We start from the raw sequence: 26,211 nt of genomic DNA on the forward strand, positions 1-26,211 counted from the left end.
GAACTTTCTCTAGACATTCCAGTTCAAGATGGGAGGATAAAGGAGACATGCAGGGGTCATTCATGAGGAAAGGACACTAAGGTTTTGTGAGCACCCACCTTGTGCATTGTTCTGGAGCTGCTCTAGTTCATTATCTCAAAGACCCCGCAAGGGAAAAAGTGAGGCTCCGAGAGGTTGGGTCTTGCCCCAGGTCTTGTATCTAGTGGCTGGCAGAGGCAGGATTCAAAATCCGGTCTGTCTGCTTCGTGGGCTTGATCGCTTTCCACCAGCCCAGGGGGGCGTGAGTGTGATCGGGGACACGGTGTGATGAGAGGTGGGAAAAGCCTGGTGAGGGCTGGATGTGGGGGAAAGGTTTTTGCAACAAGAGTGAAGGCTTCCACAGCCGTGCCTCTTTAGTCAAAGCTAGCTGTCTCCACTTCTCTTTACTCTGAGAGTTTGCTCCCGCTTATTTATCGAGATGACTTGTAAAAACCGCAATAAATGGGGACCGAGGCAGGTAAAGAAGGCATGCAGAGTGCTTGAGAGAGGCTGGGATGTCTCCTCAACCTGTGCTTTCCAATCCCATCATTATTCCTTGGTTTCTGGGGTTGAGGACTTGAGCCCCTTAGCATCTGCTCACCAGGTAGAAATGAGTGGGGACCTGTGCTGATCTAGGACTGCGTCTCTGCTTTCCAGGGTAAAGGGCGTTGGAGCCAGCAGAAGACACGATCTCCCAAATCTCCCACCCTAGCGAAACCCACAGAGCCATGCACGCCCTCTAAGTCCCGAAGTGCTGGTCCAGAGGAGGCCTCCGAGTCACCCGCAGCCCGGCAGATCCCCCCAGAGGCTCGTCGGCTCATAGTGAACAAAAATGCTGGCGAGACCCTCCTGCAGCGGGCGGCCCGTCTTGGCTATAAGGTAAGGAGCACCCCCCAGCCACAGGATGCCATTGCCCGAGCATCTGTGGAGAAGCTTCTCCCCATTGGCTCTTCTGTGGCCCGGGCAAGGCTTGGTTTGGGGCTTGAGCCCAGGCTGGCCTCCTCCTACTGCGCAGACGGCCTCTGGGGCCGCCTTGACCCTGGCGTGGTGTGCGGGAATGCAAACCCTTTTGAAAGGCAACTTAGGCTGAACAGAATTGAAATGGTGACACAGTATCATCCAGTACATTCCTAGGCCAGAAATGGGATTTGGGGGTTTTTATGTCGTCTTGAATTTCCCTGTGCCGTGGCTCCCCCACTCAGAGAGGGACGGGGGTGATCATCGCTCACTCTTTACATCCCTCTCCAGCTTCCCCTCGTTTTGGCTTCTGGTAGTGGGGGAGTCAGGAGTACGTTGGAGGGGCAGAGATGAGCTCACCCCGCCTCATGCTACTTCCCTATGGATCGAAAAGAAATTAGGAAAGGAAGCTGGTGTTTATTTTGTCGTGTTGAGTTCTCATTACGTCGTGTCCTTTCATCTTCACCGTAAGCCTATGGCAGTAGGTTTTATTAACCCCATTTTATAGGTGAGAAAATCAGGGCTTAGCATTGTTAAGTGACACATCCAGAATCACTCAGCTACTACGTACATGTGAGTCTGAATTCACACCAAAGTCTTTTTGATTCCCAAATGCCAGGGTAGGGGTAGAAGCCTGACTCATTTGCCATCATGCAGTTACCTTGTTGGACATTTTTGTTGATATGAGCTCCTCGACCATGTGCCTTTGCCCGCCACACCAATTATTTCCCCAGGATTTGCTCTGAAGGGTGGAGCTGCTGGGCTTTAGAGTAGGCCCTCTTTTTTTTTCAAGGCTTCCGACACCCATAACTGACTCATTTAAAGACAGCTGCACTCCCAGCCAGCCTGGTTGGCATGGGAGAGCCGCTTTGACAGTGTCTTACTGGCAAACCACGTATCTGTCTCGCGCACCTTGTGTGGGGGCCTGGGTAGCTGCCAAGGGAGATCGAAAGAAAAAATGATGACCAACGCTTGCCCTTTAAGTGAACTTCTTTTACCTGGGGCCAAGCCAGCCAACAGGAAACCACAGGCCAACCAATCAGGATGGGGCAAGAGCAAGTTGGACAGCCTGTCATGGGAGGGAGGGAGGGAGGAGTAGTCTGAGGCCTGGAGGAAGAGGCAACACCTGCACTGATGAGGAGGGTAGGGGGCCTTGCGGTCCCCTGGGTAGAGGCAGCGGGCACACACAGGCTCGCGCGCTCGCTAGCTCTAGCCAGCCAGCCAGTGAGCTAGCTGTCAGTCAGGACGGCTGAGTCCCATCTCACCAGGGCCTGGGGGAGCTGATGAGAGGCCCCTGGTAGCTGCTGTCAGCCTCTTTCCCTCAGAAGAGGGGCTGCCTCTCCCCTGCCCGTCAGCGTATTCACCAGCTTCATCCTAGACTAGCTAGGCAGCTTCTAGGCCTGGAGTCCCGCTTCTGGTCCTGTCGTCTCAGCCCAGGGAAGCTAATCACTACTATGGATGAGTGACCGTACTGGCTTATCCTTGGAACAGTCTTGATTTGAGGGGAGGCCTGGAATTGACTGCCCAGGAATAAACATCCAGCGATAGTACTTAAAACAATTAAAACCAGCATCCAGGGATAGTACTTAAACCAATTCTTTCTTCCTTGTTCTCGAATTACTGCCAGGGGCTGTGCTTGCCAGCACATGTCTCATTTCTTTGGTCTGGGGCTGTCTCGAAAAGCCCCAGACTACAGAAAGAGTGCTCAGACACTTGAGGCCTGAGGGTTTAAGCTCTGGGTGGGCAGGTGAGCCTCTCTGAGGGCCTCACGCCAGCAAACCACACCCAGATGAGTATTCTCGGTCATTAGAATTGTCTCCCCATGGCTGAGGACACGGCCCGAAGTTGAGCCGCTGGCGATGGCACCTCAGGACTGATTTTGTTGGCAAAAGATTTTGAGATTTGCCTGTCAGTCTCTGGACTAAAGAGCAGGTTCTGAGACTCTTTGGACAGTTGGAGAGCTGCAGACCTAACTAGGGTGATTTCCAGAGTTTGGCCTCTGTTTGCTCACGGCGCTCTCCCCGTTCCCACAGGACGTTGTTCTCTACTGCCTCCAGAAAGACAGTGAAGATGTGAATCACCGTGACAACGCTGGCTACACGGCCCTGCACGAGGCCTGCTCCCGGGGCTGGACTGACATCCTGAACATCCTGCTGGAGCACGGTGCCAACGTAAACTGCAGCGCGCAGGACGGCACGAGGCAAGAAGGCTGCTCCCCTTACCCCCCGCCGCCCCCCCCACTCCCCGCTCAGCCCCTCCCTCAAGAGAACCTGCCCCAGTTCGGACCGGTTCAGGGCAAGGCTGGATGAGTTCCTGCTGGCTAGTCCACGTTGGTCACTGAGGGGAGGCTGGTGTTGTCTAGGGATCATCCTGTGCACCTGTCTCAGGCAGAACCTCGGGCTTTAGGAATTGGGAGGTTGACCTTAGGGTAACATCCCAGATTTGATTCTTGAATTGATCTCTGTATACTTAAAAAAAAAAAAGAGAGAGAGACACCTGCCATTGTCTTAAAGAAATTGCACCCATTCTCCTGTGCTCTATTCGAGGGCCTACTTCCTGAGTGAAACTGACACAAGTTGCATACCGAGTGGGGGGACTTGGGTCAGAGGATGTAGGCTCCGCTTGGCCACCGGCCTGGTGTGTGGAGCAGCTCTGCTCATCCCTGCTCTGGGGCAATCATCTGGGTTTTTCCATTCATATCCCCCAGCATCTGCTCTAAGTTTATCCTCAGTCAGGGACCTGTTCTGTCCTGAGCTCCAGAGCTAACAGCGGAGCTCCGTTGTGCCACAGGGACTGTCCCGTCATGGTGGGGGAAAGATAAGAGAGAGAAATGGGAGGGAGGAGAAAGGTAGGGATAGAGGACAGTGCAGGCCAGCAAGTGGTTCCCCTGCCCTAAGTCTCACCCACGTTACACTGGGGTCAGCTCAGTTTGCTTTCCCTGATGAGGTGGCCTGAGGCCTAGACACCCAGGTTCCCACTTGGGCCCTGCTGTTCTCACCCTGTATCACCTCGCAGGCCAGTTCATGATGCGGTGGTCAACGACAACCTGGAAACCATCTGGCTCTTGCTGTCCTACGGGGCTGACCCCACGCTGGCCACCTACTCGGGACAGACGGCCATGAAGCTGGCCAGTAGCGACACCATGAAGCGCTTTCTGAGTGGTGAGTACGGCCCAGACTCAAAACCTCGTTCCTGGGGCTGGCCTCTGATCCCTGAGCTCCCGAGATGCCCTTCATCTTCCTCCATCTCAAGCACCTCCTGTGAGGGGTGTCAGCCCTCTTCATGGGCTTTCCTTCTGGTGGCTCAGAAATCTCTGTGAACTTTAAAAAGTCAGAAGGTCGCTTCCTCTTGTCCCTGTGCTTTGAGCGTCCGCGTCACACGCATCCTCTTCAGGGCCCTGGTAGCCCGCGGGGACCCATTTCCCCGTTCGGTATGTGGGGAGGCCTCCCTGTGGGACAGCAGCCCCACTAGTAGACTTAGTTGGGGGCAAAATGTGTGGACTTGTGCTTTGAATGGTATGTCGGTTGCAAAGAAGTGACACTTAACATTTTGCTTTTGTTTTTGCACTTTGTATTTTCTCCCTGTTGGTGGTCAAAGTCCGACCCTTGGGACCCCTCCGATACTTTATTCCTGACACTCTGTGGTAACTGTGATGTTCCCTCTGCATCCTCCTGTTCCTTTCTCTTTCTCCCTCACCTGCCCCCTCTGGAAAAGTAGTGTTAAGGCCCATGGCAAGGGCCACAAGCCAACTTGCCTTTATTTTCTTATTAGTGGATGACAGCTGTTTGTCTGCAGTTAGATAGCTCTGCCGAGTTGGACAGCAGGGAGGAGGGAAGGAGGGAAGTCTAGCTTGGGCATGCTCAGTGGGAATCTCCTCAGACTTGACCTCCGAATGAAGGAACCCCGCCTCCTTCGTGACATCACAGCTTGGCCCTTGCGCTAGCAGTGACTTCTTCAGGCTGCCTGAGCGGCACTCGGTCGGATGGAGCAGCTGGGAGTTGTGTCGCTGATCCTCCTCGGAGGCTTCAGTGTTTGTGGTTCAGCCCCTCTCGCCTGGAAGCCCACAGGGTCAAGGATTTGCCCGAGGCTGCTCCCTCTCTCCTGGGCTGTGGCCTCAGCCCCGAACTCTCCCCCCATGCCCCCACGCCCCCCCCCACGCCTCCCCCAATACAGTCCTGGGCTCCCAACCAGGGGCTCATTTGTTTATTGAACAAAGGTTAGCTAGGAACCTGAGCTAAAGGCCCCCACGGAAGGAGGACTAGGTGGGAATTGCCTTCTAGGTACTAATGAAAGCTGGAGGGGGAGCGATAGGAGGCCGCTGAGGGAGCCCTTGACTCCTGCTCGGCCAGCCCCCAGCCAGTCCGCAGCCAGACCAACTCATCCCTGCGGGCCCCCCGCCGTGTGCAGGCCTCCCGCCCCCAGCAGGACCCAGCCTCTCTGGCTGGAGCAGGACTGCCTCTTCCCTCTGCCGGCTCTGGGGTCCCAGGCCCCTGTCTGTGAGGGGTGGAGCCCCTTGGGGATGCTCCTTCAGGCATTTGTTCTGGGCCAGTGAGGACTCTTGTTCACTTTAGCTGGACCATCACCGGGGCTCGGGGCAAGCCACCCTCTGTGGCCTCTTCCTGCATCCCACGCACCGCACGCACTCTCCTCCACGCGCACGCGTGTTGTCTGCACTCCACACAATTCCCAGGAAAAGCTGCCACACGGGACCGTCCAGAGCATCTCAACATGATAAAAGCACTGCACGAAGCTCTCCTTTGATCAGCAGGTCTCATCTAGGGGTGTCTTTGGGCTAGAGACTGCCCTCCTGAGGGCTTGGGGCCCTCTGGGTCCAAATAAAGCTGTCTCTGACCACAGTCGGAAGCAAAGTCTTTTCTTCTCGGACCCCTTCTCCAAAATCCCCAAGGAGTTTGAATGTTGAAACCATTTTAAGTAGTTACAAAATTAGAAATAAACACGTTTTTCTCTCTTCTTCTCATGTCTGTTAACTAATCCCAACTACTAGAAAGCCTTTTGATGCCTCCTTAAGCTAACTTGAATGCTAGTCTGTGTTGCAGACGCAAGAAAAGACTTTTCTTAATTCTGGCACTTCCTAGCCTGTCCAGGCTGAGCACCTTCATTCAAATCTTGACATTGTTTCTCAACTTTATGGGCATGGAGCTATAACTTCATAGTGGGAGCCAGGAGCTGAAAGGAGTGTTAAAACTGGGCCACCTCTTTTCCATGCAAATACTGAGTGCCTATTGAAGACAGAGCTCTGATTGGCTGTTAGGGAAAGTGCTCAATCTGGCTAGGACCTTGGCAGCCGGGGGAGGCAGGCACCGGGAGGAGGGACTTGAGGCCAAAGGCTGTTTTGGGGGGGATGAGAAGTATTACTCAGGGCCTTGTTTTAAAAAAAATTAATTAATTAATTTATTTCTGGCTGCGTTGGGTCTTCGTTGCTGCGCGCGGGCTTTCTCTAGTTGCGGTGAGCGGGGGCTACTCTTCGCTGCGGTGCGCGGGCTTCTCATTGCGGTGGCTTCTCTTGTTGCAGAGCACGGGCTCTAGGCGCACAGGCTTAGCTGCTCCGCGGCATGTGGGATCTTCCAGGACCAGGGCTCGAACTCGTGTCCCCTGCATTGGCAGGTGGATTCTTAACCAGTGCGCAACCAGGGAAGTCCCCCCCCACCGCCTTTTTTTTTTTTTTTAATTGAGAAACTCACCTAACAGGACCATTTTGAAGTGAACAATTCAGTGGCATTTTGTACATTCACGCTGTTGTGCAACCATCACCAGGAGCTTTTTGATTCCTTGAACCGGGTATTTCTCTTTTTTCATCTCCATAGCTCTCCCCTGCCCCAAATCTCAAGGAACCACTGGGTAGAGTGGCTGCAGGAAGCACCACGAGGTTGAGGGTTAGGGAGGCCCCTACATCTAGATGCCTCCGTGTGGACTTCCGGATTTCTTTTTACCTTGCCTGTCTGGCCGACGTAGTTAAGAAGCTTTTTGCTTTTCATCCCCAAGCATTTGCCTGACCAAATTCTCCATAGATTAATTGTCTTCTTCCTCCCCTAGTGGAGATCCCACTGGGCAGCAAATGAAGGCGAGTCCCTGTAGGGTGTAAAGGGCGGAAACGGCGAGCCAGAGAGATTATCAGGGTTGTGCCTCATGTAGAGCATCCTCATTTTGTACAAGTCCCCTGTTCTGGAAAAGTCTGGGAATCAAATCCTCTTTTAAATGTAAATGGATGGTGTCCTGTAGTGAATTCTTCTGTAAAGCAGAAGATGCTGGTAAATCGTGTGGGTTGAAAATGTGGACTTTCCTACATTGGCTTGGCTTAACACTGTCTGGAGGTCAGACAGTGAACCTTTTCTCTCTCGTCCTTGGGCTCGAAACACCAAGCCATCCAAACCTTCTGAGAGGCCTTTGGAAGACCTCCTCCTTGGGCCAGATTACAGGCAGGCATGTGACTGATTTCCCTTTGACCCTTTGAAGAAAAGAATAATATCCAACCTACCCAAGGGAAAACAGACTCGTTTTTCGTCCTCTGTCAGAAAGAATGTGGGAGCTGGGGGGAATTGTTGCAGTTTGGGTTGGGGCATTGGAGGAAGTATCAGGACTGCTTTTCCTTCCACTGATGAAAGGGTTAGCAATTTACCACTTGAGGTCACTGAATCACAGGTTTTTGTTTTTCCTGCCAGAGACCTCAGCCATATGACCCCATGTCGAAGACTGCTTGTTTTTTGTTTTTCTCTCCTTTCATGTCCCTCAGCTGGTGACTTGGTTGGAGGAGATGGGGAGGGGTACGATGGGACCCTGGGACATAGAGAAACTCTGATTGCCAGGGTCACGGCTCACACTGAGGAATTAAAAAAAATTTTTTTTATCAAGGCAAAATTCACATAACATAAAAATAACCATTTAAAAGTGAACAATTCAGTGGCGTTTAGTGTGTTCACAGTGTTGTACAACCACTACCTCTATCGAGCTCCAAAACATTTTCATCCCCCCAAAATGAAGCCCCATACCCATACGCAGTTGCTCTCTACTACCACGCCCCCCCCCCAGCCCCCTGGCAACCACCTGTCTACTTTGTCTCTATGGATTTGCCCATTCTGGACATTTCATGTAAATGGGATCATACAGTATGGGGCCTTTTGAGTCTTACTTCTTTCACGTAGCGTCATGTTTTCAAGGTCTGTCCACGTAGTGGCATGTTTTTAAGGCTGAATGATATCCACTCGTATGGATAGATCACATTTTCTCTTATCCATTCATCAGCTAACGGGCATTTGGGTTGTGGCCACCTTTGGGCAATTGTGCCTAGTGCTGCTGTGAACACGCGTGAACAAGTATTTGTTTGATTCAGTATTTGTTTGTTTTCAATTATTTGGGGTATATACCTAGGAGCGGGATTGCTGGGCTGAGGGTTCTTTTTGAAGGCAAGGAAAGCGGAAAGAACTGAAAGTTAAGGGGAAGGCAAGGGAGAATCAGGGAAAAGGAGTCACTCCTCATCCTGATTGTACGAGAAGACGTGTGAGGAAACGTGCCTCAAAGCTGCCCCGTCAAGCAGACCTTGATGGTTCCTCTTGTATGCCACTCGTGGGCCTGTTCCGACTTTGGCATCTTTGCCTGTGCCAGTTAACTTTGGGCTGTCTCAAAAAGGCAAATTCACCTGCAAATGACAAAGATCTGTCGCCAGCGAGGAAAATTAGAGGAGTGTGCCGGGGTCTCTGAAGGCAGCTCCAAGAGAAGAGCCCCAGGAATGTGGTGAGCGAGGGCTGCTCTGATGGAGTCCTCGTGTGACCTGTGTGGGGGACAGCAGTCACTTGAATGCATATGTTCCGGACCCAGGCTGAGTAAGCACATGACTTTAGAGTCTCGCCTTATAGTAATTTCTGCCCTGCTGCCCACTTTTTTCCCCATGTGTTTATTATGCTCTTACTGTGTGCCAGGCACCTGGGCTTTGGTACCAGGGAGACAGTGATGAACAGGACAGACGTGGACCCTGCCTTTAGGGAACTTACGATCTCATTCCTTTATCTTCCAGGACACCTAGCACAGGGCTAGGCACAGAATAGACACCTACCTGACAGAGGCCTTTGGAAGGAATTACTTCTAACTCCCAAATGGCACAGGGTACAGAAGAGGAAATAAGCTGGCAGCCATGACCTCAGAGTTTTTTCATAGAATGCACAAAAGATCTAATGTACATGAGGACAGGTTTTCCCCTCCGGCTGCTCAGCCATTACTTGAATGCTTCTCTCTGACTGCCTTTTCCTCTCGGAAGAAACCCTTCATCTCCTAGAAGGTTGCTAAAAAACGATTTCTTTCAGTAGCTCACAACAGCTGACGGGCATTTTTGCTGATAGAATGTGTGACCCAAAGGGAAGGTATATTGGACCGTGGCGGTGCCCTCCATCTGGGAAGCTTAGCTCTGCTCCTTTAAGAGTAGCTGCCAACTTCCTCCTGGGATTTGGTTTTCAGGGGGCACTCTCACCTCACCTGTGCCCTTTGGACTCTCTCCTGTCCTGTTGCCCAGGTGTCACAGCTAAATCAGCTTGTCAACTGTACTACGTGGCATATTGGCAACCACTGGGCCATGTGCCCACAGATGACACAGTTGAATTTGTCATGGAAACCTGCTTTTTGTCCACGTGGGGCTGAGAGGTGAAACAATTCACCTAGATGATGCTTAGCTAGGGAACAAGGAGGCTAAGGGGTGACCTGATGTCTGTTCTCAGATCAGGTAAGCAGAGGGTTTAAAATGGGGTTTTTTGGGAGAATTTGGTGGTCAAGTGGTTAGGACTTGGTGCTTTCACTGCCAGGACCTGAGTTCAATCCCTGGTCGGGAACTAAGATCCCACAAGCCATGTGGTGCAGCCAAAAAAAAAAAAAAAAAAACAACACACACACTGAGTCCTAACCCCTTAGCCTCCTTTTTTCCTAGTTTCATCCATGTTATAGTGTGTAACAGTACTTCATTCCTCCTAATGGAGGATTGGATAATATTCCATAGTGTTTATCCACATTTTTTTTATCCCTTCATCAGCTGAATGACATTTGGGTTGTTTCCACTTTTTGGAGATTGTGAATAGAGCTGCTGTGGGACATTCACGTATGAGTTTTTATTTGAATACCTGTTTTTTTAATTCTTTTGGGTATATACCTAGGCGTGGAAGCAATAGGTTTTCATGAGGATAAACTTGGCCATTCCCCTCCCTACCATGTTTTCAAAGATGAAACAGAAGGAATTATGCTTCCTCATCTTACTTTGAATTGGCAAGATCGCGATTGGATATATGAACATTGTGACCAACAGGGAATTGAAATCCTGGGATAGGTCTAGGATTCTGCTTGCAGAGTAGTTCCCTACATCATTTGAAGCAGGGGTCGCAGGCCTAAATGCCTTCAGGCTGATCGTGTTAGAGAGCAGAGCAGGCTGGGTGGGGCCTGCTGAATTGGAGAACGCACATGTCGCCTCTCCCTCCAGCCAACTGTTGACATGTAGGAATGTGGATGCAGTGTTGCCAGATCTCCTGATTTTTTTTTTCAAGAAAAGTTGGAAATCCAAAATTTTAAGTGAAATTTCCCAATTTTAAAATGTTAGAAGTTAATTAAATTATAGGGGTTTAAAACACTGGGCCAAAACCTAGACAGTAAGCGGGCTAGATCTGGCTGTTGGCTGCTGGTTTGTAACCTCTGATGGATAGCAGGAAGCGGATTTCTCTTGGGTCGCTCCCAGCCCCTCTTATGGTCCTTCCTTTCCATCTCCCATTCTCCTAACCCCATATGGATATACTTTGCTTCTAGATTCCTTCTCTAGCCTACCTCCTTTTCTCACTTCCCTCTCTTCTTTCATCAGATCACCTCTCGGATCTTCAGGGCCGGGCAGAGGGTGATCCTGGCGTTTCCTGGGACTTTTACAGCAGTTCTGTGTTGGGTAAGCTTTAAGTGGGATTCTTCCCACCCTTGTCTATGGCTCAGAGGTTTGGGATCTGCTTTGGGTTTCACTGATTCTTCTCAAAGCCAGGAGTGACCTAATGGAGGTAGCCCTTCTTCACCCGTTAGTAGCTTACAGGCCCTTTCAGCCCACACTCTAGCCCATGCCTCCCCCAGACTCAGAACTTGTTGGCCCAAACCAGGAGATGCCATTGATTTGGAGAAAGCCATCCGTCATTAGCCCTCTACCACTCCCCACCCTGGGTACTTTAAAAATTCTCTCTTTTCCAAGTCCCTTTCTCCTCCGTTGCTTTGTCCTAACCCTGCCAGAAGCGCCTATGTGCGTTGTCACCTCTTCTGGTATTGCTCACGCTCCAGAGGGACCCAGCCCCTCATCTGGCAGCTACCATTCCCTCCCTACCCTGCCCCCAAGATGCACACAGGGTTTCTGAGATGATAGCTGCTGTCTCCCAAGCCCTTAGCCTTCTGGCCCGAGCTTTCCTTTGTTGGAAGAGCAGTGAGCCTTTTTCTGTGGCCGTCATCCGGCATTCACCCATTGGACCAGGGGCTGCAGATCGAGGGAGGCACCCGCTACTAAGCTTGGGGGAAGTTGGACCAGGAGAGGCAGGCCACACCCGAACACACGGCTGGGGAAGGGAACAGGCTGAGCCCCCTCCGGGCTTCTGGGGATGCCAGCAGGCAGTCTGGTGGCTTGGGAAAGCTGCAGTTTGAAGGGCAGGTGTTTTCCCTTGCCTTCAACTGCCGATGACATCTTCAGGCTTCTGTCTCCAACAGTTGGGCAGCGTATCCTTCACACCACCTTGCTTTTTTCCGGTTGAAAGGTGGAGGAGTATAAGGAATCTCTGGCCACAAAGTACTACCTCCCGGGGCTAGAACTTTCACATGCCCTCCCAAGGCTGTGAGCCATGAGATCAGAGACATTTGGCCCTGACTGGGGATCTGGTTGTTCGTCTGATCACCCACCGCCACACCTCTTTATCTTGTTGGAGCATTTCTTTTCTTTGGTCTTATGCATGTAGCTAAATCCTAATTCCCTGTATGATGTCTTTACAGAGGAAAAAGACGGGTTTGCCTGTGACCTCCTACATAATCCTCCTGGGAGCTCCGATCAAGAAGGAGATGATGTGGATGGGGATGATTTTATGTTTGAGCTCTCAGACAAGCCTCTTCTCCCTTGCTACAACCTCCAGGTGTCAGTGTCCCGCGGGTGAGTGTTTGAGAGATCTATGAGGACCAAGCACTAGCACCCCGGGCCAGGGCCCGCCTCCCTGAGAATGCTGGAGTTCTCCAGAAGGAAGCTGAGACCTGGAGAACAAGTGCTAGAGCATAGGAAAGATAATATATGACCAAGTCCAGCCTGACTTTCCAGCCCAGATTAGATATGTTCAGAATAGCTCTAGGTACATTGACTATGTGTGTTTTGCAAAACCAAAATCTCGATTCACTCTCTGAAGGATTTTTGCCCTGTTCCTGGGTGTAAGAGATGATCTGGGAGATATTTGGGCTGGTGAACTATTAGAATCTCTGGAACATTTTTGTGGTTTCTGGGGACAGCCAGACAGAATATTTGAAATTGAGATTCTTGGAAAAGCCGGGACATATGGTTGCCATAGCTATGGGGCCACCGGGGTCCTTAAGTAATCCACAGGCTGGTTTCTCATTGCCTTAATGTTGGCGAGATGATGGCGTGGCTGCTGTCCTCTCAGATTACCGTGCATATTATAACGAGGATCACCCGTTTTCAGAGACTAGGATATACTTGATACTTAGCATTAGACTGAACCCAGTTTAACCTTTATTTGATGATTCAGAAGGGAGTTCAGCAGCCTGCAGTGCCGTGGCTGAACTGGTTAGGAGGATGCAGGATACACTGTCCTTTCGTTCTTGGCCTCCATCATTAAGTGTCCTCTTCTTGGTGTCTTCACATATTTCAAATACCTTTGCAGACACTTTTAAGGATACTTTTTCTTTGATATCTATTTTTAAAATATCAGACCCTATTTTTTTTTAAATGAAAGCACATGAAGTGCACATGATAGACGGGGAGGAGGGGGCAATGGATTAGGAACCCTCTGAGGGAGCCCCTCAGTTGACGACTCTAACCACTAGACCACAGTTTCTTTGCATCCCTTCCCCCCTGGCCTGATAAGAATAAAAATAGCCTCTATGATGACACTAGTAGGGATCAAGTTTCACGGGCTTTTGGTCCTTATTCTTCTGGGCATAAGCTGATCCCTGAGGGCGGGGCTGGGCCTCTGGGATATAGTATTGCACAGTTAATTAATTCCTCCAAAGTATTCAGCACCTCCTTCTCTGAAACAGGATCTTGGGCCCCAGGCAGTAAAAGGACCGGGGTAGTGTGCTTTAGGTGCGGACAGAACACGGGGCAACCGAGGGCCGCGCACCACTCAGCAAGCTGGGCGGCAGGCAGGTTTTCCGTTGAGAGCTTGGTACCAGCAGAGCTGGTGTTCCTGATGTTACATCCTCCAGCGCCACTTCTGAATCTGCCCTTCCACACGGCTACAGCGCGATGTGAACATTTATGTTCTTAAAGAAATTGTGTGTGTGTGTGTGTGTGTGTGTGTGTGTGTGTGTGTGTGTGTGTAGAATGATGACTCCGAGGCCCTGTGGCTTTCAGAAGTGCCTTCTGACTCATCAAAGCAAGACTGAATTGTGATCACCAATGTTAATGTTCTGAGGGGGTTTTTCCTCCATTCTTGGAAAGCGATGTCCAAGTGTCTGGCATCTGTAGTCCCTTTCCCTTAACCCAGAACACCCCATTCCCTGATTGTGTGAGATGACAGAGGTTATTGCCATTTGGAAGAAATGCTGCATTTTAGGGATGAGGACTGTGGGTCTGGGTAGAAGTTTTAGGTGCTGTACAGAACATTCAATTCCAGAAACATGTCTTAAGCAGTTGTACCAGGTCAAACCCTGAGGGCTAGAATACAGCTCTGGCCTTCAAAGAATCTCCAGTCTGATAGAGGACACAGACAAGTATACCATTAACTCTAATAAAAGACCGAGTTCCTAAGCAGATTTACTATTGTAAAAAACTCAAACAGTTCAGAAGGGTGTCAAGTGAAAAATAAAAGTTCCAGTCCACCCCAAGTCCCCATTTCTGTGCCACAGAGAGAACCACAGTTTACATTTCTTGTATATTCTTTCTGAAATGGGCTCTGTTACAGGTATTATAATAAGGGTACAAGCCAAGTGCCATGAGACTGTGGAAGATGGGATGAGCAACCGGTTACATCGGGGGAAGGCTTCACGGGTGACAGGGAGTCTGCACTGGGCCAGGGAGGAGAGGAGGATGGAGGGTGTGGCACGAGCAAAGGCACTGAGACATTCAAGTTCAGAAAACAGGGCTAGTCCTTCATCAAATGGCTGGCATTTGGTGGGATGGGGATACAGTGTGCAGTGTGTGTGTGTGTGTGTGTGTGTGTGTGTGAGAGAGAGAGAGAGAGAGAGAAAGGGAGAGAGAGAGAGGGAGATTGGGTGGAGACAGGGCTGAAGGGGTTGAATGGGGTCGTGTTTGAATGAGGTCTTGCATGATAATCATGCTAAAGAGTTTGAAGGGTTTTTTGCTGGAGATACTGGGGATCCATTGAAAGTGGTTTAGGGAGCGAGTGAAAAGGTCCGATATTCTTTTTAGGAAACGAAGAATAACAGAGGACCCAGTGAGGAGGCTGATGCAATATAGTCCAGGCTAAAAGTGGTAAAGGCTGGAAGTGGGACAGTGGAATGGCGAATGGCGAGGAGGGACAGCCCTGGAAACAGGGACCACTGACATGGGGATGCAGCGTTTCCTCGTGGTTTAGTCAAAGCAAGCGTTTGGCCCGGGCCAGCCTAGCAGCCCCCCTCCTGACTGCCCCCAGGCTGTCGCCCAGTCGGGTGTGCTCAGCAAAGTCAGACTGGCTGTAGCTGTAACGTGAGCTCCGGCCCTGCAGAAATGATGGTGCTCCGCTGGAGAAAAAACTTGTCTAATGCATTCCAGAGCCAAAGAGAAATGCCTTTTGGATTACCCGCAGTTTAGGCCTTTCTCCACGGCTCCCCCTCTGCCGGGGAAGATCTTGGAGAACAAGGAGGCAGGGGAAGCAGGAGTGAGAACAGGAAAGGGAAACCAGACAGGCTGGCAGGGATCGCTGGGGGCAGAACTGGTCCCAGCAGATGGTAAATTCCAGGTCACGGTGCGGGTAAGGCCTGGGGAAGCCTGCTCAGAGTTTTAGGTTCTGGAAGGCCCATTTCCCTCCCGCTGCCCGTTTTTGGAAGAGGTCACCACTCATGGGTTGAGTGCTCGCCATTTAGCTGAAAGCTGGGCCTGCCAATGTAGGGGCCAGGAGAAAATATTCACCTCCGCTACACCCATGGGGTCTGTGGCTTAGTGGAGGGTGGCCAGACCGGCAGCCCTCCCACCTGCTCCCAGCACCCCACCCCCGCCGCCCCGTCCCCTTGGCCCCCTCCCCTAACTCCCATTCTTGCCTTTTCTAGGCCCTGCAACTGGTTTCTCTTTACCGACGTCCTGAAGAGGCTGAAGCTTTCCTCGAGGATCTTTCAGGCTCGGTTCCCGCACTTTGAAATCGCCACCTTGCCCAAGGCCGAGTTCTACCGGCAGGTGGCCTCCAGTCAGCTGCTGACCCCCGCCGAGTGGCCTGGAGGCATGGACGCCACCTCCGCCCCGGGCTCCTCTGAGACTGTGGAGCTGGTGCGGTATGAGGCGGAGCTGCTTCGGCTCCTAGGGTCCGAGGTGGAGTTCCAGCCTTGGAACAGTTGACCGGGAAAACAGCCCCTCCCTTTTCTTCTTTCTCCTCCCAAGTTCACCCTTCCCCCACCTCCCATGTCTTTCCCCCACCGAGCACCAGACTGCAGAAAGAGGCAATAATACGGACCAACAAGAAGCCGCCTTATCAATGCCAGCATTAGTGACTGGATTGTTTTTTTGTTTTTTTTAATTTGGTTACAGTTAGTTCTCATCTCCCTGTCATCGTCATTGTTGTCGTGTGGTGACGGGGGTGGAAAGTTGAACTCCACGTCTGAGGACAAGAGGTCCCAGGGGTGGTGGGAGGTGGCGCCAGGGTCCCTTGGACTGGCCTCCTTGTGTGTGACCAAGACCAAACCTGGGCCCTGGGTGGCCACGGCCTGTCCGGAGGAGAAAAGAGAAGAGCCCAAATCTCTGAGCGCCCCCTCTGTTCCCCTGTGTTCTTTTGTCTTCCATAGTATTTATTTTATTAGTATTTAATTTGTATTGTTTCATTGGTTTCTGATAAGTCTGTATCACTGTGACGATTTGAGACAACTTGTTGTATTGAGGGACTTTCTTCACCTCCTTTCTTTGTCTTTCTCGATTAAGCTCTGAAGCTGTTCCCTCCCTCCGAAAAAGTTACTCCCAGGGTTTTTTCCACCACTGGGGAGGGGGCAGGGAGGGGTGGGGGGGCCACTGGCCTGTGACTAATGATGGTGGCTGGTGCTGGCCCAGGTCTGGGGGGTGGGGGGTGAATCCTGAGTCTTTGGTGCTCACCCCTCCCCCAGTTTTTCCCGTTTCACCCTCCTGCCCTTTGCAGCAGCCCTGCTGTCTCGAGATTAGTGTTTACTGGGGAGGGGAGGATTATGGGAGTAAGGGGTTAATGAGTTACTCTTATGGAGGAGAGTTGAGAATGGGTCTGAAGGATAAGGTAGCCCCCTCCTTGCTGTCCTCACTGCCCTCCTCGGAGTGCACAGTATGGGATTGTTCCTGCAGCTTTCCCCCCCTGCGCCCCCGGCCTCCCTGGATACTGAGCCTCTCGGGTCCCCACCCTTGTCCCCATCTCTCCCCCTTGCCTGACTCAGAGCACCCCTTTCCTCTCTCTTCTCTCTCTCCTCCCTCATTCTCCCTCTGCCCCCCACCTGTTCTCCTTTGGAATCTGCAGAGGGCTCTGGGATTGCCTGCCAGATGTTGAACCCAGGCCTCAGCTATTTCCTAAGATGAGGGCAGGAGACTGGTCTCCTGCCGGCCTCCACTCCTGCCTGGGGACCTGGGGCTGAGTGTGTGGCCCTACCAGGCTTCCCTTCCAGCGCTGAGTTTGTTCCTGGAGAGAGGGGGAGGTGCTTGGGCTGCTTCCCTGTCCCGGCCCCCTCTGTGGCGTTGTCTTTCCCACTCTTGTTCTTATTTTTCTATCAATTGCTATTTTTCCGAACAATCCTTGTAGAGAGTATGTGCCATCCAAAGGCGGGAGGGCCTCCCTATGGCCAGCTCTGGTTGGAGATGGTACAGTTTTATTGTACAGGTGCTAAAACAACAACAACAAAAGAAGAAAATGGAAAAAAAAAGGACAAAAAAAAAGGCAAAAAAAAAAAAAGCCAGTTTGAGGATGGGACAATCTGTTCTCTGGAGACTCCTGACCCTTGCAGGAGCATTGGTGGTTATTTTCTTTGTATTGTGTTTGTTCTTTGTCCCCAGGGGGAAGTTCTAGGCCCCCTTCTGTAGGACTGCTCCCCACCCCCACCATACTGCCCAGTTGGTTTTGAACAGTTGTTCTCCCTTTCTAAAAAAAAAAAAATATATATATATATATATATGTATATATATATATATATATATATATATATATATATATAAAAAGATGAGGGGTTTTTTGGGGTTTTAATTTTTTGGTTCTGTTGGGGGGTCATGGTATTGTGTGGTTTATTTTATGTTTGCCTTTACTTTTTTGCATTTGGGTGTGTATTCTGGCTGCCCTTTATGTTTAATTTTAAGCAACTGGCTGTGGAGTCAAAAACACTTGCATACTGAAAAACCTGTGTCAGGGCTTCTGTCTCCTGTCTTCTCTCCTCCCCGTATTGGCTCTTCCGTGGTTACAGAAGGTGGGCGTCCCCATGAAGTCAGTGGGGAAAGCCCTGATCCTGCTTTGCAGTTTTGGGTCCTTATGGGCACAGCAAATGAGGACAAGTTGGAGTGGCCAGTGAGCATTTGGGTCACTGGGGCAAGATCTGGAGAGGAAAGGAAAGGCCGGGGCAAATCCCGGGGGTGGCCAGTGGGGAGAATTGAGCACCTGCGTTGGTCTGGCGCGGGGTGGCGGGGGTTGGTGGGGTCCCCCCGGGGGGTGTGCACGCATTCCTCGCGCTGCACAGGAGGAGCATGATGCGGGGAGGGACCACCTTTTAGGTGGCTGTGAGGGATGCCGCTCTTTAAGTCAAGGAAATCACCTGCCTGCCAGCTCTCTTCCCTGCCCTGGGCCGCCGGTGTCAGCAGCTGACCTCACCGTCTAGTCACTGCCCTCACTGTCATGCTGGTGTGCCCCTGCCCCCGTACCCACTGCAGTCTTTCTGTGGTTCTGCTTTCCTAAGACCCCGCTACTATGGAGGCAAGATGCCCATCCTGGATTTTACAGCTTTTCTCCCTACTTCTGAAAAACAGTGGTAGAAGCTATAATTCCTTCTGACTGCTGGCTCCAGAATGAGCCCGTTATTGTTTGAGGGGAACGGGATGCCTGCAGGCCTGGGATGAGGCCCTTTTAAGCTATGTTCTTAGGACCTCTCACTGTGGCTGCAGTCTCTGGAGAGCCGTATCAGCGTACAGGCCAGGGGTCTGTGTGTCTGGCCCACAGGAGCCCAGCCAGCCCCAGGAGTGATCTGTGAGCCTGCACTTACCCACTTTCTGATCCTGAGGCCTCGGGTTCCCAAACAACACCTGAGGCCATGTGGCGAGTGCAAGGATCCAGCTAAGCCAAGGATGCTATGGGAGCTCAGAGGGATGGGCAGGGGCACAGGGTTGTTCAGAAGTGATGCCTAGTTGATAAGTAGGAAAATGGGAATTAGGGGTGGTAGGGAAGAATCTTTGAACTAAGGAGACATCTGAGCACAGGCTTGGAGACAAAGAAGGGTAGTATGTGCAGGAAACTACAACCCACTTCAGTGTCACCGGAGCTAGAAGGTACAGGTGGGGGAGGAGGGTGTAGGAGCCCTGCCAGCCATGCCACGGAGTATGGCTTTGACTTTTGCCTGAAGTGATGGGGAACCATGGGAACTCTTTAAACCAGGTATGACAGAGTATTTTTTTGTTTTTCTTTTAATACATTGGTAAAAATGTGCTGGAGGTAGGACAGGCAGAGGGAGGGGAAAAGGTGATCCCTTGAGATTCAGAAGAAAGGATGAAGGGAGAGTCGTGGGGATGCTGTAAGGATTTCCATTTAGGGCAGGAGGGACATGCTGTGGGCAAAGTCCGAATGACTCCAAAGGAATAGGTGATGGTCCTTTGGGGACCCGTGGACAGCCATGGGTGTTTGGGGTGTGTGGGTGTGCACACCCCTTTATTTCTCTGGAGAAAGGGGATGAGTTAAAAGCGGGACCAAACAGCAGTTTCTTTTCTCGCTTTTGGGTTCCCTTCCCCACACCTTTTCTGGAGTCCTCTCACTGCCCTTCTGCCAGAGTGGGAAGAGCAAAGCAGGAGGTACGGACTGTGAACCCCATAAAGCAGGAGGTAAATCTGCATCCCTGGTCCGGACTGGGGTGAGGACGATGGCCTCTTATTAAGTGATCTAATCGTTTCAGTGCGGCCTAGGGGAAAGAGCCAGCCCACCACTTACCATCTAGGCTGACTTCGGGTGAGAGAGAACCTAATCTTTCGAGCCTTCATTACTCCATCTGCCAAATGGGGCTCAATTTACTGCCGACGGAAGAGAATCACACTGAGTAAACATGGCTGTTTAGCTGAAGTTAGTTGCTCCTACGTGCTGAGGTCACAAGCTTACAGTTAATGATGGTCTTACCAGAATGTTCATTTTTGGGGTGCAGCGTTGAGAGGGAGGCCCTGTTCAAGTCTCCGTACTCCGAGAAAGGACGACCCGCGATCTATTTGGGTTGGGGGGGGCGGGAATTGGGCGGTAAGCTCCTGCCCCTTCCATATTTTACCCTGTGCCGGGGAAGCTTGTTGGGTGCTTTACTGTGTCCCGTCCCTGCTAAGACAAGTGCGTGTGTGGTTTGCGGAGGATGAGGTCCGCCCCAAGGGCGGCCTGCTTAGCTCCCAGGGGGAGGGGCCAAGTGCTGGAGCCTTCTGGACCCCGCAACAGGGCGGGCCAGGCTCCACGTGTTCCCCGAGACCACGGGTTTCCATGGCGAGGCGGGCTGCTAAGCTGCAGCGTTGGGCAAACGGACTCGGACGCCTCCCAGGAACCCGGGCTCACGCCGCGGGCGGTCGGGGCCCTCCGCGCGCAGACGGCTGTCGCGAGTGCCTCGATCACTCTCCGATTCCAAGGTTGAAAGCGGCGGTGCGTGCAAGTGTAGCTAAACGCAGGCCGCGGTGGGGAGGTGGCCAGGCCGGGCGCCCCGCGGCTGGGGGCGGCGGCCCGGTCTCACTCCCGCCGCCCGTGCGAGAGTGGCGGCCGGCGCAGGAGGCCAGGCCCGCCGCGTGCTCACCTGCTAGTCCCGGAGGCTGGGGGTGGGTGGCTGCGGGGCGGGGCCCGGGCGCGACCGGCCAATGGGGAGAGGGCATTCATTCGACTGCTGAATTCCCCCTGGAAAGGGGAGGGGAGGCGGAGGGGGCCGGGGCGAAAGTTCCAAGCTACTGAGCGATGGAAGGCCTTGGTGGGGGCCGGAGCCGCCCAGGGACAGTTTGGGGCGCAGGGTCAGGACAGAGGCAGAGGAAGATGCCGGCCGCGGCCGCCTCCGCCAAGAGCGGCACGCCCCGCCCTGGCCGCCTCTCCCTTCCCGGGCTCCGCTGGGTCACCCGCCCGCCTGCGCCGGCTCCATAGCGCCACCTGCTGGACGCAGGGTGCCAAGGCCGAGGCTCTCACAGGCTGCGACCGCCTTGGCCTCCCAGGCCTGGGAGCAGCCGGAGGGGAATGAGCTCACTCACCTCGGATCCAGCGGCTTTGGAGCAGGAGGCAACCGCCTCTTTAAAAATACATGATGGGGTCAGAAAGACTACGATCGTGAGAATACCTTCTTGTTCCGCCCCTCCCACAGGGCCTGACGCTTCTACCACTCAGTCCCACCCAGGGATGAGGAAATAGTGATGAGTCTGTCCCAGGAAGGGGGCAGCAGAAAAGGGCAGGAGTTCAGAGTCTTCGGGGCACCTGGTGGCAGCAAGGCACTGCTGGAAGCAGCCTTGGTCTCCTTGTGGACCCTGCTGTCGCTGTCCTGGGGTGGCCGCAGACGTGGGCAAGGGAGGCAGGTGCCTGCAGTGCTATATGAGGGGAAAAAAGCCGTGGTAGCCCCCAAGTATGGGTTGTCCTTTTCTCGCCCCTCTTGCCTGCCTTAGTATAGGGCTGAAATTCCCATGGTTAGAAACAGGACTCATTCATTCTTTCAATAAACATTTATTGAGCACCTACTGTGTGCCAGGCACTGTGCTAGGCGCTGGGGATACATCAGTGACTAACACACAGTCCCTGTCCTTGAGGAGCTCACAGTCTATCGGAGGGGAAACATACATAAACACATAGCTAAGGAGCTACCATGTGCTAAGTGCTACAATAAGAGGTATATACAAAGTGCTGTGGGAGCTCAGAGGAGGGAGTAATGCATCAGCTGCTGGGGGTGAGGAGCAAGTCTCTTGACTCTATTAACCATTGCAAAGGCAGGGATGTTGTTGCCACGTGACCCTGGTTGAAATGAACCTGTCTCCTGAGGCTCTCCTCTAGCCCTCTCCCATAACTATATCAGCACAGGTTAGTTTATCAGATTAGCTAATTTAACACTTCGAGTAGGAAAGAAACTGGACAGGGAAGTTTCTTTAGGGGCAGGGGATGTTCAAAGTAGTAACAACTCTTGGATGCTAAGGCTGGGGGGGTGGGGTGGGGGTACCATGAGGGCACTGAGCCAGGGAGGGCAGGCCCTGGGCAGTGGAGCACCTGGGGTGAGTGCCTGTGCAGAGGGGAGGTTGGAGGTCACCTACCTCAAACTTTGGTCCCCCATCTCTCACCAGCTCAAGCAGTAACCGTCCGCTGATGCTCACTAGTTGCTTCGTAGTGTGCCCTGCTCTTTGGGTGATACAGTCCCCTGCCCCTCAGAAGGTAACTGGGGAGACTAAATAGGTTCAGGTCGTTGAGGATGTAAGCAACAGTTTGTGATTATTACAGAGGAGATGTCACAGGCTGCTCACAATCAGTTGCCAAAACTGCCAAAACTGGTCTGGGGAGGCAGCTTCCATGAACCAAGACTTGAAGGATGGATGATACAACTTAATTGGTACTAGCGGGGTGGGAAGACCATTCCGGTTGAGCAGAAGCGAGTAAAGCAAAAGCACAGAGGTGGGAAACTCCAACGGAGGCACATTCAAAGGCCAGCCAATCCACCCCTTTGACTGGAGCAGTACACAGGTCAGGGAAGCAATGCTGAGCCGACTGGGGAAGTCAGGCCCTGATGGTGAAGGGCCTTGTCAGAAGGTCAAAGACTTGGGAACTTGTCTGAAGACAGAGCTGATGCTAAGCGCAAAGTACTTCTGGAACGGCTGACCTGAGCCCTCAAGTGCTCCCCCACACCTCCCCCAGGACCCCTGGACTGCCTCACGATTCAGAAAATAAAGGGTTAATGCCCAGCCGCTCAGAACAGATTGGAGGTTAATTTTTTTTTTTTTTTTTGGCCGTAAGCGGGCCTCTCACTGTTGTGGCCTCTCCCGCTGTGGAGCACAGGCTCCGGACGCGCAGGCTCAGCGGCCATGGCTCACGGGCCCGGGCGCTCCGCGGCATGTGGGATCCTCCCGGACTGGGGCACGAACCCGCGCCCCCTGCATCGGCAGGCGGACTCTCAACCACTGCGCCACCAGGGAAACCCGGAGGTTAAGTATTTTGAGTGTCACCCCGACCTGGAGGCATCCTGGCAGAGGAAGAACAGAGGTGGTGCCCTGGCAGATTGGAGGGGCTGAGTCGGATCACCCTGGGGGGCTGCCAATATGTCTGGGGAGGGGGTTAAGCTCTGAGTGAGTTTGAGCTAGGCTGGGAATGTGGAAGAAGGCCAGATTTGAGAGACAATGGCAAACTGCGCTGGAGTTCAGGAAATGGGGAGGGGACAGGGTCAAGTGAACGCAGCCATCAGCTCGCTCTGAAATGTCAAGCTTAGAAGGTCAGGAAAATGGTGGCACCATTAACAGAAACAGGCAAGTCATGATGGCCTTTTTGTTTCGAAAGGTTTTGTGTGTGTGGAGGACTTTCAAAAATCCATTTTTGATAGAGGGGCACTCTTTGAGGGACTGACAGGCATCCAGGTAGAACTGTCCAGCAGACCGCTAGAAATGTGAGCCACAAGCTGAGGAGAAGAGTGAGGGCTGCAGCTCTAGATTTCAGACCCAACCCAAAGAGCCCTCCTGGAGCCAGGAGGGTGGATGAGGCCCTTGGGGGCACCCACAGGTAAAGTGGTAGATGTGGAGCCAGCACGGGCACAGAGAGAGAGGGTGACGGAGAACTCGGATGAGCCCAGCTAGTGCCGAAGGGGACGGGAAGTAGTGTCATGTGCTGTGAGGGCTCACAGGGGCCAAGAAGTGCGAAGAAGACCTTCGTATGATGAGTTCTATGGGGTTGGGGTAAGGGGGGCAGGGCCAGTCTCAACCCACATGGCACCTTTGTGCCAAAATTACTTTTAAAGGTGACCCTCTTCAAGATGCTTTACTTTCCGCCACCAGGAAATGGTCATAATAAACTGATTTTATTAGAAAAAAATCACGTTAACGCCAAGCGCTGGAGACGTGTGAGAAATACACCTGCACAACCATGTATGCTTCCCTCCTGGGGGGAGAAGAGGGAGAACAAGAGGACGATAATGGGCTTGGCAGTGACCAGAAGGAGAGAGAAGGGCAACCAGGGGAGGTAGTTAGGTCACGTGGCTGGTTTTGTGCCAGGGACATAGCAAAGGTCCTGAGGCACTGATTCACATTAACCAAATTCACCAGATAATATCACTGTTTCCAAGGCTGACATATTAGTGCTCTTAGGCAGGCTCTGAAACGTGGCGGAGAGAGGAAAGCGAATTCACAGAAGAGACAGGGGACGGGATGGAGGCCCCAGGCCGAGGGGTTGACTTCAAGAGAAAATTGGCTGACCCCTTCTCAGAAAGAGGAAAGATGGAAGGAAGGCACATGGAGAGACAGGAGGAACAGGGAGCTCACAGCTGCTGGCTCCCGTCTTCGTGGAGGAGGAATCAGGGTGAGGTGAGAAAGCTGGAGGTCAGGGGCCGCGGCCCACTGGAGGTGGTCTGCTGCAGCGGTCGCGGAAGTGGCTGGGTGGACCGACCTGTGAGGGGAGTAGAAAGTAGGCTGAGCAGCAAGTAGGCACGAGCGGGGACAGAGGTGGGCCCAAAGCACACCGCTACTGGATTATCCGACTGTCCCCGGCCCCGCCTGCCAGCAGGGAAGCGGCAGGGGCAAAATTAATCAAGAGGGAAGCCAGGATTCGGGGTGCAGGGCAGGGCGCCCGTGGAGGCTGGTATTACAGCCCGAGCCCTTGGCGCAAACATCCAGCTAATTTAGCCCCCCTCCCCCCGGGGACATTGTGGCTGGGTCTGCCCCTGGAGGGGCGCTTCAGCGAAGTGCTCTGGGGAGCTGATGTTTCCGGCCTGCTGGCTAATGACTGGTGGGCAAAGAGGCTGACCCCAGGAAGAAAGCGTCTTCCCCAACACACATGCTCATCGAAGGTCTCTTCCCCTGGACCTGCTCCAGCTCTGTGACATCTCTCCAGATGTGGGGGCTCCAACCTGTACCCCATAGGCTCAGAACAACCGAATCTTGGTTTGTACAAAGGGAACCGGAGAAGGCTTTCCCTTAAAACAGAAAATTCCCCATCTCTGTGGCTGACCCACAGAGAGACACACACCCTTGAAGACCTCACAGCTACACCCCCGTCCTCACCAAAGAAATGGAGATACAGACCCACGAGTACACACAAATACATACAGAGATATTCACGTACGGGATAGTAAGTACTCTGTGGAGGGAAAGAAGATGGTGAAATACAGTCAGGCAAAAAGACTCTTCTCACGAAGCCCCTACCCCAGCCCGGGCTTCAGACGTCTCAGGAGGTCTGCCCTCCGTCACCAAGTCAGCCTATTACCCCGACAAGAACATAGCCCCTAGTGCTCTTGAAAGCTGTGGTCTGACACCAGGGATGCTCCGACTGGGCCTGTCTTGGCCATGGTGACGCCGGGCAGGGGTGGGGCACGGGGGTGTGGTGTACTGACCCCCCACTGAAATATAAGGGCAGGTGCACTCCTTCAGTCAGGCTCTCTTAGAGGAAGTCCATATACAAATGCTGCTCCACTTTGCCTGGTGGGTCACACTTCCCCCCAAGCCCTCCGTTTATATGTCATGGGGCTCCATCTTAATGAGGGAAGTGGGGTTGAATGGGGAGAAGGGGGCTGGGGTTGGGGATCTGGTCAGTAGGCTCCCAGATGTGGTCACACTAGGCTCAGCCGTAAACAGGGACCCTGAGCCCGAGGAGAGCTCAAGTTCAGCCACCGGGGTCAGCCCAACAGTGGGGCGGCTGGGAGGAGAGAAAGTCTGGTTTCCCAGAAGGCTCGGATTGTGGGAACCCCTTGCAACTACCTGGGTTGGAAGTGGCTGAAGGTGAGCCTGATCCCTCAGGAGCTCCCTCAGGGTCTCTTCAGGAACCAGCAGCCCCTCCATGGGGGCCCCAGTCATCATGCCCTGTACATAGGAGGAGGGCCTCAGAGGCCCCTCCTTGACCCCAGGGGCTGCTGTGGCACCGGAAGTCCTGATGAAGGCCGCAATCACAGTCCCGGGGGGCTGAGAGCTGGGCCCTGCTGGGCCAGCCCCTGTGACCGAGGGTGGTGCTGGATTGGTCGGACAGTTGCCCCCAGCCAGAATTTGGGGGAGGCTACTGAGAATCAGCGGAGCCCCTGGTGCTGCCACCTGGTTCTCTTGGAAACTGGTGTTCAGGGGGAAGGAGGCCTGCAAAGTGAAGGTGTCCTTGAAGGTCGAAGCAGGCGGAACACTCTGGAGAACGAGCTGGGTTGAAGCAGTAGTACTGGCAGGAGGCCCGTTGGTCAGCACTGTGGTCAGCGGGATGGTCTGCAGGGTCAAGGCCGAGCCTGACCCGACAGGGGCCACTCCTAGGTGGATGTTGCTGGGCACTGAAGAAGTACTGAGGAGAAATAGAAAACGGATTTGGTTCAGGTAGGAGGCTCAGAAGGAGGGCACAGGAGGAACGGAGCTGAAGGCGTTTTCTTTGTCGTCACTTTGGCTACCGTTTGTTGAGCACTTAGTAAAGGTCAGGGATCATTCTAACTGGCTGGCATGCAGGATTTCACTCAATCTTCCGATCAGCCATGAGTCGAATAAGATTAACAATCTGATTTTACTGTGTGAGGAAA

At 52.9% G+C, this 26,211-nt stretch overlaps 2 protein-coding genes across 14 annotated transcripts in view; one reads left to right on the forward strand and one right to left on the reverse strand.

Moving 5' to 3' along the window:
* Nucleotides 1-16,311, forward strand: part of BCORL1 (BCL6 corepressor like 1) — a 60,572-nt gene extending 44,261 nt beyond the window's left edge. For all 7 annotated transcript variants that reach the window (XM_029240786.1, XM_029240784.1, XM_029240790.1 and 4 more), the window contains 6 exons: nt 676-897; nt 3,009-3,175; nt 3,991-4,136; nt 10,820-10,897; nt 11,971-12,124; nt 15,409-16,311. In XM_029240786.1, the coding sequence (XP_029096619.1) occupies nt 676-897; nt 3,009-3,175; nt 3,991-4,136; nt 10,820-10,897; nt 11,971-12,124; nt 15,409-15,691 (1,050 nt within the window). In that variant the 3' untranslated portion in view covers nt 15,692-16,311. The remainder of the gene's footprint in view (nt 1-675; nt 898-3,008; nt 3,176-3,990; nt 4,137-10,819; nt 10,898-11,970; nt 12,125-15,408) is intronic.
* A 4,882-nt stretch (nt 16,312-21,193) lies between these two features.
* ELF4 (E74 like ETS transcription factor 4) overlaps nt 21,194-26,211 on the reverse strand; it is a 46,906-nt gene continuing 41,888 nt past the window's right edge. For 4 of the 7 annotated variants that reach the window (XM_029240369.1, XM_029240366.1, XM_029240367.1 and 1 more), the window contains exons 9-10: nt 25,424-25,982; nt 21,194-24,806 (exon numbers count right to left, since the gene is read on the reverse strand). In XM_029240369.1, the coding sequence (XP_029096202.1) occupies nt 24,312-24,806; nt 25,424-25,982 (1,054 nt within the window). In that variant the 3' untranslated portion in view covers nt 21,194-24,311. Of the gene's footprint in view, nt 25,983-26,211 lie in introns of all 7 variants that reach the window. The other 3 variants (XM_029240372.1, XM_029240373.1, XM_029240371.1) reach the window with 3 other exon arrangements.

Source organism: Monodon monoceros, unplaced genomic scaffold (genome assembly GCF_005190385.1).
Source record: "Monodon monoceros isolate NGI ecotype Baffin Bay Population unplaced genomic scaffold, NGI_Narwhal_1 Super_Scaffold_22, whole genome shotgun sequence".
Taxonomy (NCBI): domain Eukaryota; kingdom Metazoa; phylum Chordata; class Mammalia; order Artiodactyla; family Monodontidae; genus Monodon; species Monodon monoceros.